Here is a 19,893-nt window from a genome sequence, read left to right as displayed (position 1 = left end):
CTTCTGAGGGCCTCTATATATTGAAGTGCTCCTGGGCTGAGCTCTTGACTCTATTCTCTGTATATCTTTCTCCGCAGTAGTCCCTAACATGGATTCCACATTAGAATTTCCTGGGCAGCTGAAATAAAAAAAAAGGCGAGGCTTGTCAAGTCTAATAAATTCAGACTCTCTGGAAAGACTTATGGACATCGGTTTTGTTGTTTGTTTTTCTTATAGAAGTCACAGGTTTATAGAACAATCATGCAGAAACTACAGAGTTCCCATGTACCCCCTATTATTAAGACCTTGCATCTGTTACAATTAATGAAAGAATATTACATTGTATTGTTAGCTATGATACATGGTTTCCATTAGGGTTCCCTGTTTGTGTTTTACAAACACAAATTTTGTTTTTTTTAAATAATGTTTAATCTAGTAACATATGGACAATCTAAAATTTCCCCTTTTAACTACATTGAAATATGTACTCCAGTGCTGTTAATTATGTTCACAGTGTTGTGCCACCATGACTACCATCAATTCCTAAAACTTTTTCATCACCCCACATGTTTCTTTTTTTTTTTTTTTTTTAGAGAGAGGGAGGAAGGGAAGGAAAGACAGAGAAGGAAGGAAGGAAGGAAGAAAGGGAAACATTTTTAAACATTTTCTTGTTTTATTATATTTTGTTTGTTTGTTTGTTTTTTACATGGGCTGGGGCCGGGAATCGAACCGGGGTCCTCCGGCACGGCAGGCAAGCACTCTTGCCCGCTGAGCCACCGCGGCCCGCCCACCCCACATGTTTCTGTTATTTTGTTACCTGCAGCCAGGATTGAGAAGCCAGGTGATTTCATCTGGTCTCATGGGATACATACCACATGCTAGTAACACCCAAATTCATGTATTTAGCATAATGACTTTTCTAAACTCCAGCCTTGACTGTTTTGTTGTCTGTTTGACATTTCTGGTAGGGATTGAGGTCTTGATTCCACCTGCCCAAAACCTGTCCCTCCCCTGGTCTTGCCCTTGTCAGTCAACAGCACACATTTGCACAACTCTCAGGTCAGTCCCAGGATGCAGCTTGATTCCTCTCTTTCCCTCTGCACTTCACATCCACCCCAATGGCAAGCCTTGTCCAGTTCCCTTCCAGGTATGTCTATCCCACACCTTTCCACATCTCCTACCACCATGTCTCTTCTCGACCTTTCTCAGTGGTTCCCAAACTCTCCCTGTTCTCCTGCCCAGTGCCCCTCAGACTGTTCTCAAGTATGAGAAAAACATATCAGACTATGCCGTCCCTTTACTCCAAATCCTCTAGTGGCTCCCATGACACTCCTGACCATGAACTACTAGACCATCCCATCCCCATGTGGCCCCTGCCCAACTCTCCATCTCATGTCCTCCCACTCCCTGCTTCCACCTCTCCGTTCACACCACACTGACCATCTTATAGTTCCTCAAACTTTCCAAGCTTGCTCTTACCTCAGAGCCTTTGCACCCACCCTTCTCTCTGCCCGGAAGACCTTCCCCCTAGATTGCACTTTGACTCTCTCCTTCCTTTTTCTCAGGTTTCTGCTCAGATGTCACCTCAGGGGTGAGGCCCATCCCAAATTCCCCCAACCCCCAATTAGTCTCTATCTTTCTTTTCCCCCTTTATCTCTACTTGACATCCTATTTTTCTGGCTGCTTCACTAGAACTTTTGTCTCTGTTATTTCCCCAGCAACATGACAGTGCCCAGGCATAGTAGATGACCATAAATACTTTTAACTGAATAATGCCACACCTTGAGGCCTGATCTCAGAACTTCTGCATTTTGTTACTTCTGTGGCCCCTGGCCCCCTTTCTAGCTGGCTGTAGCCAGATCTACTGCTAAATTTTCTTAGACCTGCTGCCTTTGATTTGGTCCCTACCTTCCCACAGATGCCTCCAGAAATTTAGAGGGTTGAGGAAGAATTGAGCAGCGGTTGGTATTTAATGGCAGGTGGTTTCATTTCTCTCTTCTTGACTACTCTATACAAGTTCATGCCACTCCTGTTTTCTGTATACAAGCTTTGCCTTGGTGATCCACTCTCCGGACTTTCCTCCTTCTCTTTCTGCTCTTCTTCAGCTTTCCTTGCAGGTCCTTCCTCTTCCAACAAAATATTGGTATGTTTTCATCCCAGAGTAATTTGGGCAGAGAATAAAAAAGTATTAGCAAAGTCTCATTAGGAGAGAAAGGAGGAAATATTAAACCCCCCACCTGGAAAATTCTTGATATTCTCACAAGCAGTGTGGACAACCAATTTAATAAGCCAAACCCTCAATCTTGGGGCTCGCCCCTATGAAACTTATTCCTGCAAAGGATAGGCTAAGCATGCTTATAATTATGCCTAAGAGTCACCCCCAGAAAACCTCTTTTGTTGCTCAGATGTGGCCTCTCTCTCTAAACCAACTCAGCAGGTGAACTCATTGCCCTCCCTGCTACATAGGACATGACTCCCAGTCATGTAAATCTCCCCGGCAATGTGGAACAGGACTCCTGGGATGAGCCAGGAGCGGCATCATAGACTAGAGAAAGACTTCTTGACCAAAAGGGGGGAAAGAGAGAAATGAAACAAAATAAAGTTTCAGTGGCTGAGGGATATCAAACAGAGTCAAGAAGTTAAACCTGGAGGTTATTCTGATGCATTATACAGATATCCCTTTTTAGTTGATGGTGTATTGGAGTAGCTAGAGGGAAGTTCCTCAAACTGTTGAGCTGTATTTCAGTGGCCTTGGTTTTTAAAGACGATTATATAACTCTATAGCTTTTGCAATGTGATTGTGTGAGTGTGAAAACCTTGTGGCTGGTGCTCCCTTTATCCAGGATATGGACAGATATGTAAAAAAAAAATAAGAACAAAAATAATTAAATAATAGAAGGTGATGAGGGGAAAAAACCTCTAGTGGTCAATGAGAGGGAGCAGTAAGGGATATGGCATGTATGAGGTTTTTCTTCATTTCTTTTTCTAGAATGATACAAATGTTCTAAAAGTGATCATGGTGATGAATACACAACTATGTGATGGTAAAAAGTTTTTGAATGTAGTGATGAACTATGTGATGGTACTGTGAGCCTTTGATTGTGGACTTTGGATGGATCGTATGCTGTGTGAATATATCTCAATAGGACTGTATTAAAAAATTGATATTTCTTAGGGCTCTACCCAGGTTCTCTGCTCTTTGTGTTCTAACATTTCCTTGGTGATTTCATCCATTCCTAAGGGCCAGTGGCTTCTAAAGTTTTTGAGTCCAACCTCTTATCTAATTTCTAGATCTGTGTGTCTAGCTGTGAAGTGACATCTGTATTTGGAAATCTCACAGGCAACTCAAATTTGATGTGAAGAAATCTGAACTCATTTCCTCTTCCAGTCTTCCCCTTCTCAGTAAATGATGCACCCGTTCCATCTGGGTGACTATCCAGAAACCCTGAGGACATCTTCTTTCTCACCCTTATGCCCAGTGAATTGCCAATGTTGTCAGTTCTTCTATCAGTTAGCTGTGGAGTCTGCATGCTGTTCCTGTCCATCGCTACCAACCACGTCCAGGCCACCAGCATCACCTCTTACCTAGATTACTCTCAGGGCTCCTGGTGGATCCTCCTTCTCCAGTCTGGTTTCCTGTGCTGCCACTGGTCTTTATAAAATGTCAATGTGATGATGTCATCCCCTTCTAATTAGAATTTTGGTAAAGTCCCAACTTTTTAACAGGGCTTATAAAATCCTCCATAATCTGTTCCCCAAATGACTGCACTTCTTTCTTGGAGTTTGTTGAGGTATCTCTCTCCTTCCACTCTCCCACTGCCACTCTCTCCCAACACCCACACCCACACCCACCTCGTCTGAATGCGCTGCGTCTCATTTGATCCTCTGGGGTGTACAGGTCACAGTGAGACCTCAATAAATATTTGTTAAGTGAACGTGGGAAGGCAGCGGCTCTGGATTATAACTGTACTTAACGTGTAATTAAATTATTATTTAGTTTGCCTGAAAATGCTAATTTACATGCTTCCAGGGTCAAAAATTTCCATTTTGTTTTATGGTCCTGTGAATGTGCCCTCTCTCCCCTCTGTATACTTTCTGGAGGGTTATTAAAAATGGAAGTAAAAGAAACGTGGGATTCCCTTAGCAAATCATTAAGATCTGTGTTCTTCGAATGGCTGAGCTCTGAGCTTATGCGGCTGCCGAATGGAGGCCTAAGAACCGAATCACCTTTGTGGTCCAGTGGAGAGCAAGGGCACACGCTGGCTGAAGGAGGTTCTGCGGTTGAATTTTTTCAACTTGGGCATTAGTCAGGATCGGAATACCTGAGACTTGTTATCACTTGTCCAGGCCGTTGATTTAATTTTCAAACCTGTTTGGGAAGAAAGCTTGAAACAACAGTGTGTGCGGGTCGTGTGCAGTAAATCTTATTTAAAAGAAATAGAATGGAATTGAATCATGTTTAACCTATAATAACAGAGGTGGGGCTGTTGGTCTCAGTTGTAATGAATGTATAAAGAAGGACAAGAAATGTTTTTTTCCTTAGAAGAACCTAGTCTGGTGTCTCAGACTTCCCCTGCAGGCCTGGGAGCTCCTGGGGTGAGGTTTCTAAGTCTGTCTTCTGAGAGCTCCTATCTCTAGCTTCTTTACAAGGAGTGTCGGGGGGCCTGGCTGAGAGTCAGGGCTGAGTCAGAGGGATACACTGGAAAGGAATGACACACTTCCTGCCCTAGGTTCTAGTTTCTTGTTTTTTTTTTACTAATAACTATTTGTTTTTCTGTTTTGCTTTGAAGATTCCCTGAAAAGATAGAAGATTGCCCCAGCTATCTCTTGATCGGTAGCCTTCACTGATTTCTCTATCACACGGTATCCTTCCTATTATACCTTCTTGTAACTCACAGACTTTTGAAAATTCTTATTACAAAATTATTACACGTTTTTGAAGTATATTTATAAATGACAATTTGGCAAAAAAAGGAAAAGAAAAAGATTCTCCTACCAAGAGAAATTTCTTACTGAGAATATCACTGCAGGCCTTTTTCTGTATGCCTATAATTTTGACAAAGGTTACATACGACTTAATATAATTTCTTTATTTTTACGTACTGCTTTGTAACCTTTGTGAGCAGTTCCCAGGTAACTAATTACTCTACAAGGTCATTTTTAGAGACTATGCCATATGCCCTTTTATGGGTGTGCCATCATTCAGTTACCGAGCCCCTGGCTGGGGAGAGTTGAGTTGTTTTCAGTTCTCAGTTTTGTCGTAGCACCACTGTGAATTTCATGGTACCACAGCCTTCCACACTTGTCTGTTTCATTGGATATACTAGAAGTGGCTCAAAAGCATGTGGAATTTTAAAGTTTTTCATCTTTATTGCCACTTTGCCTTTCGTCATCTTTATTGCCACTTTGCCTTTCGGATGTTTGCCCTGTTTTACAGTCCTTCCATATAACATAAGTTTGTCCTACCCTGTCCTAATCAGCCCTACAGATGCTGGCCCTGCCTAAATCTCAGCTGCATCTTGCACCCTTCTGCCCCTCGCTTCCAGCACTGCAGCTACTCCAGCCACCGTCCTACTCCTTTCACTGAAACAGGCCAAGCTTATTCTGCCTCCTTCCGTTCCCTCTGCCTGGAATGCACCTTCTGTTCCCTCTGCCTGGAATGCCCTTCCCCTAGCCTCTGGCATGGGGTGCTGAGCTCCAGTGCCACCTCTGTTGCAGTGCTACAGGGCTCTCTATCAGGGCACTCTGTTCTTTTCCATCTGAGCATCGGTCACAAGCTGCAGTTCATTTATTTACGTGTTTACTTGTCTGCCATCTCTTTCTCCCACTGAATGGTTAGTTTCATAGGAAAAGGTGACCCAGTGTATTTTATTCCCCACTGTGTCCCTAGCATCTAATTCAGTGCCTTGCATGCAGTAGGTATCAGATAAATGTGGACTGATTTTGTTGAACACATGAAGAAGTCTCCCTGTCATCTAGAAAATTACAGTTTGATAGGACCAATTATATATATATATATATATCAATCTCTGTCCCTTAGGGAAAAACTTGGTAAATGCTGTAAGAAAGTTTTTAAGTGATATGAGGAGACAGAGGAGTGGGTGCCAGTGCCTGGCTGCAGGCATCATTGTCTGAGTTGAGCTTTGGGGAGCTGCCGTGTTTTGCAGATGGCAATGGTGGAAAAGACGCAAGAGGTCAAGGAAAGTGGGTGAGCGGGGTCCTAGAGATGGAGCAGTATTAAGCACGGTGGGAGCAGTTTTGGGGGTGGCATTAAATACAGTGCCGGAAGTTTGAACTTTGTTCTATGGGTGATAGAGAAGTGTTGTATATTCCACATCAGAGAGTAATGTGGTAAAGGAAGGATATAGAAGCACTTATATGTTTAGTTCTAGGTACCCGTGGGGATGTCAAGGGGAGCAGAGCTGGGCTTTGAGAACACATACCATGAGGGCAACTAAGTGAAAGGAGCAAGAAGTTCAGGCAAGCGGTTGAGGCCTGAAGTGGGAAGGGGCATTAGAAATGAGGGAAACGCAGATGGGCATTTCAGAGGTGGGGAAGCATCAAAACTTGGTGGCTGGCAGTGGAGGGTGGGGTGCATGATGACACTGAAGTTTCAAGTCTAATGGGAAGGTGAGATACAGAGCCAAAGATGAGAAGCTGCTTTGCAGGGAGGAAGCACATAAGTTTAGTTGTAGTCCATCCCTGTGCTGTGTTGATGGGCATTTTTCATATTAAAGTAGTCTGTGTGCCCTCCTTTGCCTGATAGGCCTTGTATGACAAGAAGATAGAGGAGGGGAGACAGAAATATATAACCCAGGGCAGGGGACCACGGGCTCTGCACCCCCATTCTCATCTGTAAGGATAGGACTGCATCCGTGGGAAGGGAAAACAGGGTTCCACCCCTCTCCAGGATATAGGTGTAGTTTACTGGAAATGTAGGTTGCTCCTAGGCCACCAATTCAGAATGAGCTTGTTAGATGCCAGCCCTCTCATTAGGTAATTTGTTTTTGTTGTCAGACTGAGGAAGATGGGAGTGGGAGTGGGGTGGGGTGGAGGAAATGTGGTGGTTGTTGGATGGAACAGCACGTGAGCTCTGGGGTACAAAATGGGATAAAGCCCAGACTGAGTGACATATCATCCTCTCCCTGCAAATGATCAAAAATGATATGTGCTTTACTTGAGGGGAACAAAATCAAAGGGCAACTTTACTCAGAGCATGCTATAAGTTCTGATGGTTCTCTGAGTTGAAAAGTTTCTGAAAATTGTTATTTTTTTAAAATTTAAGTTGAATAGTAGCTGCGTGGGTAAAACTACACAACAAAGCTCTTTGAACTCTAAAAAAAAGAAATGAAGAGTAGAATTGCTTTGCTGCCATTGTCTGGAATTTTGCCTTTTCAAAAAACCACTTTCTGCCACCTTTTGCTTGTTTGTTTGTTTCTGTGTGGGCAGGCACTGGGAATCGAACCCAGGTCTCCAGCATGGTAGGAGAGAACTCTGCCACTGAGCCACTGTGGCCTGTCCCCTTCTGTCACCTTTAAACAAAAGGTTTAACATAATTCAAATGGAAATGAGAATGGTGGAAGCACAAATGAGAAGCCAGCAGGCCTTGGCAAATGAGTGACCTTCTAAACCAAGAGGGGCATCAGTGATGGCACCCAGAGAATTGAAAATAGAGAGGCAAAAAAATGGCAGATATGGCCATGGAGGGAGGATGAGGAGTTCAGCTTGGAAAATATCATATATTGCTCTATTAACTAAAAGTTCTAGAAATTTATCGAGACATTTACTCCACAACTGGGTAGTTTTTCTTGGCAAATGAAGAGTTTAATTAGTTTGACATTTTATTACTAGGGATCATGTTCTGTTTTACATGAAGGTTTGCAATGGAAGAATGCTGTAAAATGTCAGCACTCTGTTTATATTAAATTCAGAAAATAAACCACATTCAAGTGCCAGGACATTTATTGCAGCAGGTGCTCAGGGTCCCTTTGCTTTGTACATGCTAACTTAGTGTTCTCATTGGTGGTGCAAGTGTGAAGAGTCATTCGAGCCTGAAATACAGGAAGACATACATAAATGCTCCTTCTGGAGTCCCAAGTTCCGGCTCTCACCGCAGCTGCACTGCTAACTGGGTAGCGGTGTGATTTTTGGCCGAGTCTTTCAGCCTGCTTCAGCCGCCTCACTTTCTTCACTTGTGAAATGAGGTTAGGCGATAGCTGAAGTCTCGCTGACATCGAAGTTCTGTGATTCTAAGAGAGAGGAGAGAAGACTATCTTCCTTTGCTTCCTAGGGTAGCATTTTATAAAATTTATACTTAAAAACATAGAAACGTGTACTACATGATAGGCAGTCCTGCCTTCCCACACCGAATGGCAGCTGAAATGATGACAAAATGTCATCCAGCCCTGTCTCTGATGCCAGCAGCACCTGTTCAGACCGTTTAACTCACTGATCTGCTTGGCCTTGTAAGGTGGGTTGCCAGATGTTCTTTTTATTTTCCAGACAGTCTCGTATTTGTGCTTTCTGTCTGGTGAACCAAGGACATTTCGTGATAGGATATAAAGGCCAGCATATTTGGATTAAGGCATATGTAGGCCCGGGTCCTGGCATTCCGTGGAACAGGTATGCTGCCTTTCCATTGTGCACACTGCCCAGTACCGAGTATGCTCTGTCAGTGTGAGTCCCCATCTTTCTCTAGGTGTCAACCATGCACTGCTCTGCCTAGGCGAGGCCTCCCTTGGGTGGGAGAGGGTGAGTCTGACGGTCCACGTCTCTGTGATAACATCTGGAAAGACTTCTGGAACCGTGCCACTCTTGGGCACTGAGGTTCCTGGAACAATGCCCGCTCAGCCTACCTTTCTCCCCGCTTGCTTTGCCAGGGACAAAGAGGAGTGAACTGAATCAAGGAGGGGGCTCTGGTTTGGGGTTTGGGGCCATGGTTTTAGGCAGGCCAGTGAGAAGCATGAGGTAGCTGGGATCTGGCAGTGGAGGGGGGTCTTGGGAGGACTGATGGAGAGAGGGAAGGGCTAAGCAAAAAGAAAACAAAATATTGTGCTCTAGGGACTAGGGAGCCTAATGGGAAAGCCAAAGCAGAAAGGCCAAGGTTTTTCGTAGATGTTTTCAGTTCCATCTGTGAGGCTATAGAATCAGAAGAAAGCAACAAGTGAAGGTATCGTTTTCATGCAGGCACAAATTTTATCACTCTTGTGGTGATTTTGTTGAATGTGCTGCTGATAAGGATGTGGGTGGCTGTAAAGGAAATGTTTTTCTCAGGGTAAGTAAAAAAGCAGTCGTCTAGGCTAGAAAGAGGGTGTGTGTTCTGGAGATTGCTCTGGGAGGGTCAAGGCCTCTCGTGGCTTCTCTTCTCAGCCCTGCCCTGTCTTGCAGGGCCATGTTGAATATTCTGCTTAACCTCATTTGCTTTGCCACTCTCTTTGGAAACTGGGATTGTCAGCCACTTTTCCTGGGTGTGGGGAGAGTGAAATGATTGCAGTGATAGTGCCCTACTCTGAGATGCCTGGATAATGTGTAGTACATGCATACAGAGGTGGGGAATCTGGTTGTCTAATAGCCACCATCCTCGTGGTTGCAGATAGATGGAGAAGAAGTGCTAGATAAGATGGAAACAGACTCCCCTAAGGATGGCTTCTTTAGTATCAGTGTGAAGCTCCAAAAGCTGGCATGAGTCAGTTGTACTCCAGGGGCTGGGGGTGGGGGTGGGAGGTGGGAATGCCGAGCAGCAGTGTGTTTTGGCTTCAGTGCTGTTTGCTCACCCAAGAAAGAGAGAAAGGACCACCTGGGTTCCTGAGCCCAGGTTGCTTCAACAACCCGGGTCTGGACAGATTCCTCAGCCACTAAGCTGTGGCCTGGGCATCTGGGGCTGGAAGGCACAGTTACCTCCTCTCTCCTCCCTGCCTCAGAATATGGGTGATGTCTCTCTGCATGGACTGATCATCACAATTGTTGGAGAGTTGAATCTACTGCAAGTGTCTTTTTTTTTTAATTTAATATTTTCATTGACACATCTTCAAACACATAGAGTCCATACATGGTGTACAATCAGTGGCTCACAGTATCATCATATAGTTGTATATCCATTACCATGATCATTTTTAGAGCATTTGCATCACTCCAGAAAAAGAAATAATAAGAAAAAAGAAAAAAATTCATACATCCCATACACCTCCCTCTCATTGACCACTAGTATTTCCATCTACCCAATTTACTTTATCCCTTATCCCCCCTATTGCTTATCTATCCATATTTTTTTTACTCACCTGTCATTACCCTGGATAAATGGAGCATCAGACACAAAATTTTCACAATCACATAGTCATATCATGAAAGTTCTATCTTTATGCAGTCATCCTCAAGAATCAAGGCTACTGGGACACAGCTCAACAGTTTCGGGTACTTCCCTCCAGCCACTCCAATATACCATAAACTAAAAAGGGATATCTATTAAATGCATAAGAATAACCTCCAGGGTAACCTCTCAGCTCTGTTTGAAATCTCTCAGCCACTGAAACTTTCATTTGTCTCATTTCTCTCTTTCCCCTTTTGGTCAAGAAAGCTTTTTCAATCCCACGATGCCAGGTCCCAGCTCATCCCAGGAACTCTGTACCACATTGCTAGGGAGATTTATACCCCTGGGAGTCATGTTCCACTTTGGGGAGAGCAGTGAATCCATCTGCCAAGTTGGCTTAGAGAGAGAGGCCACATCTGAGCAACAAAAGAGGTTCTCTGGGGGTAACTCTTAGGCATAATTATAAGTAGTCTTAGCGTCTTCTTTGCAGGAATAAGTTTTCATAGTGGCAAACAGAGATCAGGGATGTCTTAAGTGAGAATGAGATCCTGCAGATTTTTGGTCTGTCCACATGCTTTACTTTTTATTCCCCCATTGCTGGAGAACTCTCTCCAGAATCAGGGATGTCCTGCTGGGTGTGTAGGTGCCCAGCAATGAATACAGCTGTAGTGCTTGTAGCCTTCTCTGCCCTTAGCTGGGGTGCGCCCTTATCTCTGCGCCTTACCTTACTGCTTGCCTCTTGACTGGGTGGAGGGCTCTGCCACCCTGTCTGTGGGGTTTTTTTTTGGTGTGTGGGGCTGTCAGATTCTTCCTTCAGATTTCCCTTACTTACTCTGCTGCTCTGTCCTCTCCTAGTAGTAGCAGACAGTGGTTCCTGGTGGCTGCCTCGTCATTTAGCTATCACTGAGGCCACATTTTAGGGAAATGGGAGAAACTGCTTCTCTCTTTAGATGTACCATTTCTTTGTAACCTTGTAGCTTACCCTTGGAATTGCCGGTGATTCAGAGTTTGGGAAGTTCTTGTGATTTAGAATCCCGCACTTCCAGGAAGATTTTTTTCTTGACTTTTTTTTTTTTTTACCCTAAGTCCCTGATAATGTTGTCATAACATTAAGGGGCCAGCCAGAATTTGGAGCTATAACACAAAGGAACACAAAAGGAATGTCCTGCTCTGGCTTCTAAGGTAAAAAATTCAAACATCTATGGGTTAGTTACGTATTGAGGTGGGCTAGTGAAAATAAGAAATGTGTAGATATGTTTGTAAAAATGGTGTTGATCTGGTATCCTTTTCAGTCTCCTACCCAAATTAGCAGGAGGGACTTGATTTCCATTCCGGTCAACAATAATGCTTGTTACTGTTTGAGCCTTCACTGCACATCAGAAAATATGTTTTCTGCTTCACCTGGTCCTTATTCAGTCTTGATAGCAATTCTATGAGACTGGTGATGATATTCCTGTTTTTTACAGGAGAGCAAAACTGCTCAGAGAAGTTAGGCAACTTACAAGTCTACAGAACCAGAGAATGCCAGAGCTGGAATGTGAATCATGCCTAGAGGACCCCAGAGCACTTGTTCATTGTGTTCCACTTGGTTTCTTTTCTTTGTCCTCCCTGCATGCTGGGTAAGCTCAAGGCACAGTGTTCCTGCCACAGAGGATAAACATAAAAGCAAGATGCTTACCATGCAGTGGGAAGCGAGATATTTATTGAACCAAGATAATATAAGGACAACTGTGATAGGTTCCCAAAAAGTGCTACCGAGAAATGAGGTGCCTGGGGGGTTAAAATAATCGAAACCTAACTGGGGGCATCAGGAAAAGGCTTCATGGAGGTGGTGCCCTTGAAGTGGGCCTTACAGGATTGGCACTGTGCTCACAGATGGGTTTGGACAAGGGAAAGATATGTGGGTGATGAGGACTGTCAGATGCCCAGGAAAATAAATATATTTCTAGAGAGATTATTACACTGTAGATATGCACATATGTGCAGGTATGTATGTATGTACAGTATATGCTGTGCCCGTATACAGTCACAGTATTTTTATGAAAACTTTATGTTCTCTTCAAAAGCAAAGGCTAATCATTTTAAGTAGCAAAGTTATACGCTCTGAGAATAGGAACACCTCTAAGCAGTAGTCACTGTTTATAGAAATTCATGTTTATACTGGCCAGGTAGGAATGAGGTATTTTTTTTTTATTTTCTTTTTTTCCAGCCATCTATGATTGAGGCCGCTCCCTTTTTTTTTTTTTTTTAATATCCACTCCTTTTTTTTTTCTAGCGTGTTGAAACGTTAGATTTCCTGTTTCTGCTTGATTTTTTAAATACCACCTGTTAGCCTATCACAGGTAATCCCTGGAATCATATGGTGTGGGGCTTTTTTGTGTGTGTAGCTGCAGTTTACCAGCAGCAGGTACGGGCAGCAAACCAGTGCACCCCCACTGAGACTATGGAGACCTCACCGGAATCACAATTAAAGGCTCCATAATGCATTCCACTACAGGTGACGAAACCCAGCTCCCAGAATAACAAGCAAGACAACTTTGAAAGTGGCTGCGCTGTTGACCAGTGCCTTCTGTGCGTTTGTTTGGTAAGCCGATGGTGGAGTTTCTTCCACAGGACAGTATAAATTATTTTGAATTATTCTCGGGGAAGAATGGCTCTTCCTGAAGGAGATACGGATGTCATAGAATAAAATACCACCGGGGTGGCTGTGTATGTTCCACAAACCTGGGTGACGCTACCGAGACGCTGTGAAGTAGCCCTTCTGCTTGAAGATAGGAGGAAAATGCTGAAGCTCGGTGAGTGACCACTGCCGCCGGATCGCCGTGTGCGTCTTTGTTGGAATCTGGCGGAATGTTCGGGTAGCTACGTGACGTGATGTTGCCATCTACTAGGGAACAATGCCTGGTTGTGCCTTTCAAGTGGGCATGTTCAGCAGGTCACCGCTTCTCTCTTGCTGTGGCTCTGGGCCTGGGGGACTGGTGTGAAGGTGAGAAGGGGTATGGGTGCAGTGCGTGGGAGAAATGACATCTGGTCTGCATGCAATTTCATTTGTAAAGAAATGAAGGACCGACGAGACGGGGCTCCAAAAATCCTGGGCCGGCTTTTTCATTTAAAGAAAGTTATTCTTTTTTTACGTTGTCCATGTGTTTATTCACGCTAAGGTGGCTCTGGTTCCAAGTGGTCTAGTAGCAGTGGTTGATGCTATGAGCTGACCTGTAAACACGAGGGTGTTTATTTCTATTTTCCCAGTGGGTCATTATCAGAATAATGCTGCTCACATCTTCTCTTAACTGCCAGTAAGCAATTTTAGCTTATATGTAAGACCATTTGTACTTTAAAAATAACACCTTGGGTTTGGTTTCAGCCATATTTAATGCTTCCAGAAGTAGGCAATTTTATTTTTAAGGTTAATTGAAAAAGTTTTTTGAGGCTGGAAAGCAAGGCTATTTTTGAAATAGCCTTTAAAGTTACATGGGTATTTACGCACTTTTGTTCAAATTTATGCATAATATTTGTTGAAGTTTATCTAAAATTCTTCTGCCTCAGAAGGCAGAGCCTAAATGGAGTACTAGGAAGGAACTAGAATTTTGACGACATTGGTGAATGTTAATATATCTGGTTTCTTAGTCCATAACTTGAAGCCTTAGCAGCTGATGCTGTTTCCCAGAGCCATGACTTCTTCTGGTGTCTAAAAAGTGGTCATCTACACATCGCCTATGTTAAATGTACATTTGTCTAGTAGATGCCCAGAGCTGTGTGTGTGATTCTCAGTTTTCTTTACAGAAGTAGATAGGCACATTCTATCCAATACAAAAAAATAGTTGTGCGTCTGTGACCATATATCATGGCGACTTTGCAGTTGGGATCAGAGCCAGGTTCGGTCGGGAAGATTTTTGTGGAAGAAGTGAGTTGGGGGTAGAGTTCCAAAGGGAAGGTAGGTAATGTACTTTGGCAGAAGGAAGAAGTAGACGTAAAGCTTCCGAGGCTGGAACGATTAAGTCAGATGCATTCATGGGGAAACATGAACTACTTGAGAACAGATTGTAAATTATTCGTTGAAAACAGCCAGGCTAAAAATGAAAAGAAGGCAAGTGGGTGTGGAAAAAAGAACCCGTGGAGTATAGGAGCTTCTCTACCCTGGTCCCTGGTAGATTTCCCCCTTAGACACCCCACATCCTAACCATGTTGCCACCTAGTGGAACTGGCTGAAATGCACGTGGAAAAGCCACCAACGTTTCTAGTTCCAGGTTAAATTAACAGTGTGATAGTTTAGCCGTAGAGAAATTCACTGCTGTTCCCCCCGCCCCCCAAGGATTTTAAATGAAGAACATAGAAAGAGGAGATGATGTAACAATGCTCCACAGAAATCCTATTCCTCTGAACGCTTAGCAGTGTGGAGCTGAATGCCAATAAAAATATTTCTTATAGACAGTATTTGGAGTCTGCAGTACTACTGTTTCCTGGGAGTGCAGGATATATGGTGGCCCATCAGCTCAGGGCAGGAAGATTCAGGAAGCAGAACTTGAGAAGTTCTGCAGCAGTGTGAAAGCATACCACATCTGGCCTGGGACCTTTATGTTTTCAGTTGGGTTTACTTATTTTTTTTCCACGTAGTTACAGAGCCCATCCTGGTGCATTGGTGGCAGAGGAGAGCCCTCTGACCTTTGGTCTCACAGCTCCACAGCCCACAGACTTCACAGCCTGAAGACACTGTAGATGTCCCTCCCCTCCTACCCTCCCTCCCATCTATCCATGCACACATCCATTCAGCAAATCCTGCCCTCCTATTATGTACTAGGCATTCTTCTAAGCGCTGCGGATTCAACAGTGAACAAAGCAGATAGAAATACCTGCCTTTGAGAGCTGACATTCTAACTGGGGGAGACAAACCATAAACAAAATAAATAGGTAAAATATATAGTAGAATGTAGTAGGGTGGATGCTTTTAAGTGCTTAGGAGAAATTTTTTTAAAAAAAGTTGAAAAATGGGAGAGGGATTATTGGGGGGGAAGTAATGCATTTTTGAATAAGTTGCCACTGAAAAGGTGGTATTAGAATAACTGAGAGACATGCATGAGCAAGTCACATATCCTAGGAAAATTCCAGGCATAGGGAAGCAGATGCAAAGGCCCTGAGGTGAGAAGGGAGCTAGTGTGTTCCAGAAGCAGCAAGGAGGCTGGTGGGCTGGAAGTGGTGAGGGGCCAAATCACATGGAGCCCTATGGGCAACTGTAATGAATTTGACATTTTCTGGGCATGAGATGAAGAACCACTTTATCTAGTGTAATTTTCTCATTCTACAAATGAAACTTAGATCAAAGAAATCGAGTCCTGTGGCCATACTCTTCCAGCCTCGTAGAGCCAGAGCTGGGATGAGAGCCTGTCTCTCATGCTATGGCATTTTTCCTGTCCTCCCCGCCTGCCTTGGTGGGGAGGTACCACACGTGGGCTGGGACTTCCAAGGGCAGTGCCCAGGAGGAAGGAAAGTGCTGTGCGGGTTCAGCACAGCTGGTCTCGGTCATTCTTCCAGTGTGTCCCTGGACCCATTGCAAACAGAAGGAAAGCTCAGACCTCTTACCTCAGAGGGGTCTTCCAAATACTGCCTTCCTTTGGGTTGTCCCAGTAGTATTTTTCCCAAAAGCTGTTAAGTCCAAGAACTTACACAGTCAGTTCATGCAGCCTCTCCTACTCTTACTCCATGTTTGTCTTTTGGTTACTTGGATACAGCTAATATAAGACAGAATTCCTACAGCTCTAAGGTGTTCAATCACAGTTCCCAGTATCATACTTTTACCATAAGAGTTAGTAAGATTGAGGATTAAATGTTACTTAGAGTGAATTTGAAAGCAAATCTATCAGTTGAGGAGAACAAAGTGGTTAACATCAAATACGGATTGACCTGGACAAATTTTGCCCAACACTTTGTCTTCTTGCTTTACTTTGAAACAGTTCAAGCCATCCCCCCAGCCCCTTCCATCTCCTTTAGAGCTTATAACCATTGTCTTCTGGATACAGGCCAAATCATCTAATCTCACTTTCTGATGAAGGTCACAGCAGTGCCAAGAACAGAGGAGAATGACTTTGTGCTGCCACCTACATCATCTTCTCTTTTTTTAAATCATCCCATGGCTTGTATTCTGCCAACACAGTCACTGGAGGTATTTTCACAGAGTCGGTCCCACCTTGTGGAGGGCACCACACTTAATTCTTGCCCCTTTTTTCTCTTCCTCATAAAGAAAAGCCCCCTTCGTAGATAATGCTAGATTTGTACCATCATCACATGTTGCATTTACATTTGTTTGCATAGTGCTTGCTTTTTTCCCCAAGCAAGCTAACTTTATATGTTCATTTGTATTTATTGTCTATAAATGAGCTCAGAAATCCCAGCAGCTCAAACTTTATGGTTAGCGTTGATTTGCATCCTTTTGGTAGTGAAGTTTGTTGTCTCCTGTGAGAGCCTGAAGGCACAGAACTCTGAGGTCTTTTGACCTGTGTGTAGTGTTTCTACGGAGTAGGGGTGGGGGTTCTCAGAGCTGGCTTCAGTGAGGACCGGAAAATGAGCACTAGTTGTTAGAGGTAATTCCATGATCACAACTCGGCACCTGTCGGAACTGCAGATGCAGAAATGAAGGTGTTTGTGTGGCCTGCTGAACAGTAAGCCTTAAGAAAACCTGACAAGAAACATTTCTAGATTTCTAGCTTATATTTTAAGCAGTAGCATCGCAAGCATTTCCTGCATGTGAGAGCTTTCCATTAAAGGTGCCTCCAAAGAGACTGATTAAGACTCCAACTGGTCATTGTTTTGGGATTCGAGATTTTGGCTGTAGGACTGCAGGGCAGAAGTGCAGTAATGCCATTAGCTGTATGCTTCGGCCTTGTTAAAAGCAGCCTCGAGTGGACTTTAAGGCAAAAATCCAGCCTGACCTTTTGATAGAGATGAGTGCTCTCCATTGTTGACTTGCCCCTTCTCCTACTATGTAATCACCTTCCTACCCCGCATCAAATGTGCCCCTGAGCTCCTCGGTACACCTGGACAGGCACTTGAGAGAGCTGGGCTGCCCACATGGACCACAGAAGTCACAGGATCATTGGGGTTAGAGTGTATGAAGGACCTCAGGGGTCCACAGGTATGCTGTGCCCCTGGGGGGCTGATGGCAGAGGGGATCCCTGAGCTCCTGAGGCCACCATGGAGGTCTCCAAGATGTACTTTCTAGTCCCTGCTAAGACACTCCTATGATGGGCCTTTGGATACATTGCATCAGCTTGTTCGGACTTTTCTTCTCATTCATGAAGAAGTTTGAGAGATGAGAAGATTGAATGAGATGGCCTTGAAAGCTTCCTTTGAGCATTAGCTTGCTGATTCTTGGGTTCTGTGCAGAGTGTGATAGGAAGAGTCATGTGGAACTGAGATGGGGATAGCGGTGGGGGTTTAAGTCCTCCATGCCTGGACAGACAGGTGATGACCCCATTTTAGTATTGCATGCTACAGATGTCTAAAATAACCACCCCATGGCCCAACTGTCTGAGCACTAGGTATGAATCGCTTCATGTTGAATATTGTTGGTTGAATACTACAGATACTGCATGTATAACCACAGCTCACTGAAGAGAAGGGTTGTCTTTCCTTTGCCAAGCCCGGTTTGGGTATTGACTTCCAGGCCTGTGTTCTGTGACAGGCAGACGTCGGGGATTTTGCAGGAACAGTGCACACGTGAGGCCGGGTCAGATGGTGGCTGACGGAAGGCAGGTATTTCTGTTAAAAATTAGCTTCAAAGCCAAGGTCACATTTTATCCAGGGATTGGCAAGCCCCTCTTTTGCTGAGAATCTGATTATAAGCGATGTTACACACTGTTGTGGTTCGTCTTTTTTTTAGTTATCCTGTTGCTCGGTGACCCTGCTCCAGCAAGGTTAACACTAGAGTGTTTTGAATGTTAACCTATACAAACCAGCTGTCACAGACTCAGTGCCTGCAGGAAGCAGGCAGGCAGTATGACTGTGTACGTAGTGCTCTGTATGAACAATCAGAAATAGAGAGACCTGTGGCAAAGTTAGTGCAGATTCCTCTAAAGACTTTGAAGTTCAGATAGAGACAAATAAAACCTATCTGGCTAAAGAAATGTCTTCCATGAGCGGGATTAAATCCCAAGGCCACCGGTTTATGATTCTTCAGCTATCGTTGACAGGTTTGCTCAGCGTCAGAGAGAACACATTTTGTGAATATGAGCCTTTTTAAAATTTTGATCTTATAGTTAACCATAGCTTTTACCTTACATTAGAAGACCAATTATCCCTGGAATAAGAAGGCCACCATAATTTTCATCTACTAATTGGAAATACCTCAGAAGAAATCATATCCTCCTGATTTTTTTGGGTTTATGGCCTTTGGAGGCTAAATCAATTTGTAGAAGCAGAGATGGAAATCTCAAACAAAACAGTTCTATTTTGCACCATCTAAAAAATTTGCATCACTGAATAAAAGGAACCCAAGCATTTGAAACTTACACTTCTGCTTTGCAAGTTGTCCGCTGGACGTATGCACTTCTCATTGTCTTTTCCTGAGGTTGGGTGGATTTGGTATTAGTGGCCAGGGTGGAATTGGGAGTGGGGCAAGTTTATGTTCACTCTCTTTTTACACACACACAACACACACATACACACACACACACACACACCGCCTCCCACCCTCCCCTACCCCCTGCACCTCCCCTCCCCACATGTAAACAAACTCTTACTTTCTGCATCTCCTGTTCCCACTGTTTAGTCCTGGCTCCTGCTGGGAAGGAGCAAAGAAACCAGTGAATCCATTCACACTTAGATTAGTCACCCACAGGCCCTCCCTTCAAGGGACACTTGTATCTTAAAAAAAAAAAGCCTGATATGATAGAGGGGCGGTGCAATGGTGGCTCAGTAGCAGAATTCTCGCCTGTCATGCCAGAGACCCCGGTTCGATTCCTGGAGCCTGCCCATGCAAAAAGATAAAAGTTTAAATTCTAGGCAGGCAACAGTGGCTCCGTGGTGGCTCAGTGGCAGAGTTCTCGCCTGCCATGTGGGATACCCGGGTTCGATTCCGTGCAAAAAAAACAAAAAGCCTGATAGTAGATCAGGAGACAGAGCAAATTTTAACCCAAAGCACCATTCTCCAATGACAGAGTATTTCCTACACTGCTAAGGAGATGTTTTGGGTATTGGTAACATCCCAGGTGCTTCAGAGATAATACCCTGTATTGACCTTCTTCATGTCAGACCTGCTGGACTAGTGCCGGCCACTGAGCATGGAGGGGGTTTATCCTTTTTTATTTACATTATTCAAACTCATGTTAGAGTACACCCAAATTCTTGCAAATGTGGTTTAGTAAGAGGTGGAGGGCACCCAGCTTCTCTGTGTCTGGTTCTGGTCACTGGGAGAGGTACGGGAATTTAACCATTTCTTCGTCAGAGCCACTTAAAGGTGTGCTAAAGTCATGTTCTTTTGATGCTTTTCCTCAGAGTACTCTCTCATTTAGTCCTTTCAGTGAAACTTCTTGAATGAATAGTCCACTAATTTTTTTTTTTAACTTCTGAACATGTGTTTGTTCTGAAACCCTCTGCAGTCTGGCTTGTCTCCAGTC

General features: G+C 44.0%; 1 protein-coding gene across 3 annotated transcripts in view; it reads left to right on the top strand.

Annotated features, from left to right (window-relative positions):
- TNFAIP8 (TNF alpha induced protein 8) overlaps window positions 1-19,893 on the top strand; it is a 120,754-nt gene that overhangs the window by 42,294 nt on the left and 58,567 nt on the right. The window contains exon 1 of one of the 3 annotated variants that reach the window (XM_077138877.1): window positions 9,723-13,080. The exons of 1 other annotated variant lie outside the window; for it this stretch is intronic. In XM_077138877.1, the coding sequence (XP_076994992.1) occupies window positions 13,068-13,080 (13 nt within the window). In that variant the 5' untranslated portion in view covers window positions 9,723-13,067. Of the gene's footprint in view, window positions 1-9,722; window positions 13,272-19,893 lie in introns of those variants that run through there. One more of the 3 variants, XM_077138875.1, reaches the window with a different exon arrangement.

The sequence above is a fragment of the Tamandua tetradactyla genome, chromosome 21 (genome assembly GCF_023851605.1).
Source record: "Tamandua tetradactyla isolate mTamTet1 chromosome 21, mTamTet1.pri, whole genome shotgun sequence".
NCBI lineage: Eukaryota > Metazoa > Chordata > Mammalia > Pilosa > Myrmecophagidae > Tamandua > Tamandua tetradactyla.
Note: the sequence above shows the minus strand (reverse complement) of the source record. Positions and strands in the feature narration are given on the sequence as shown.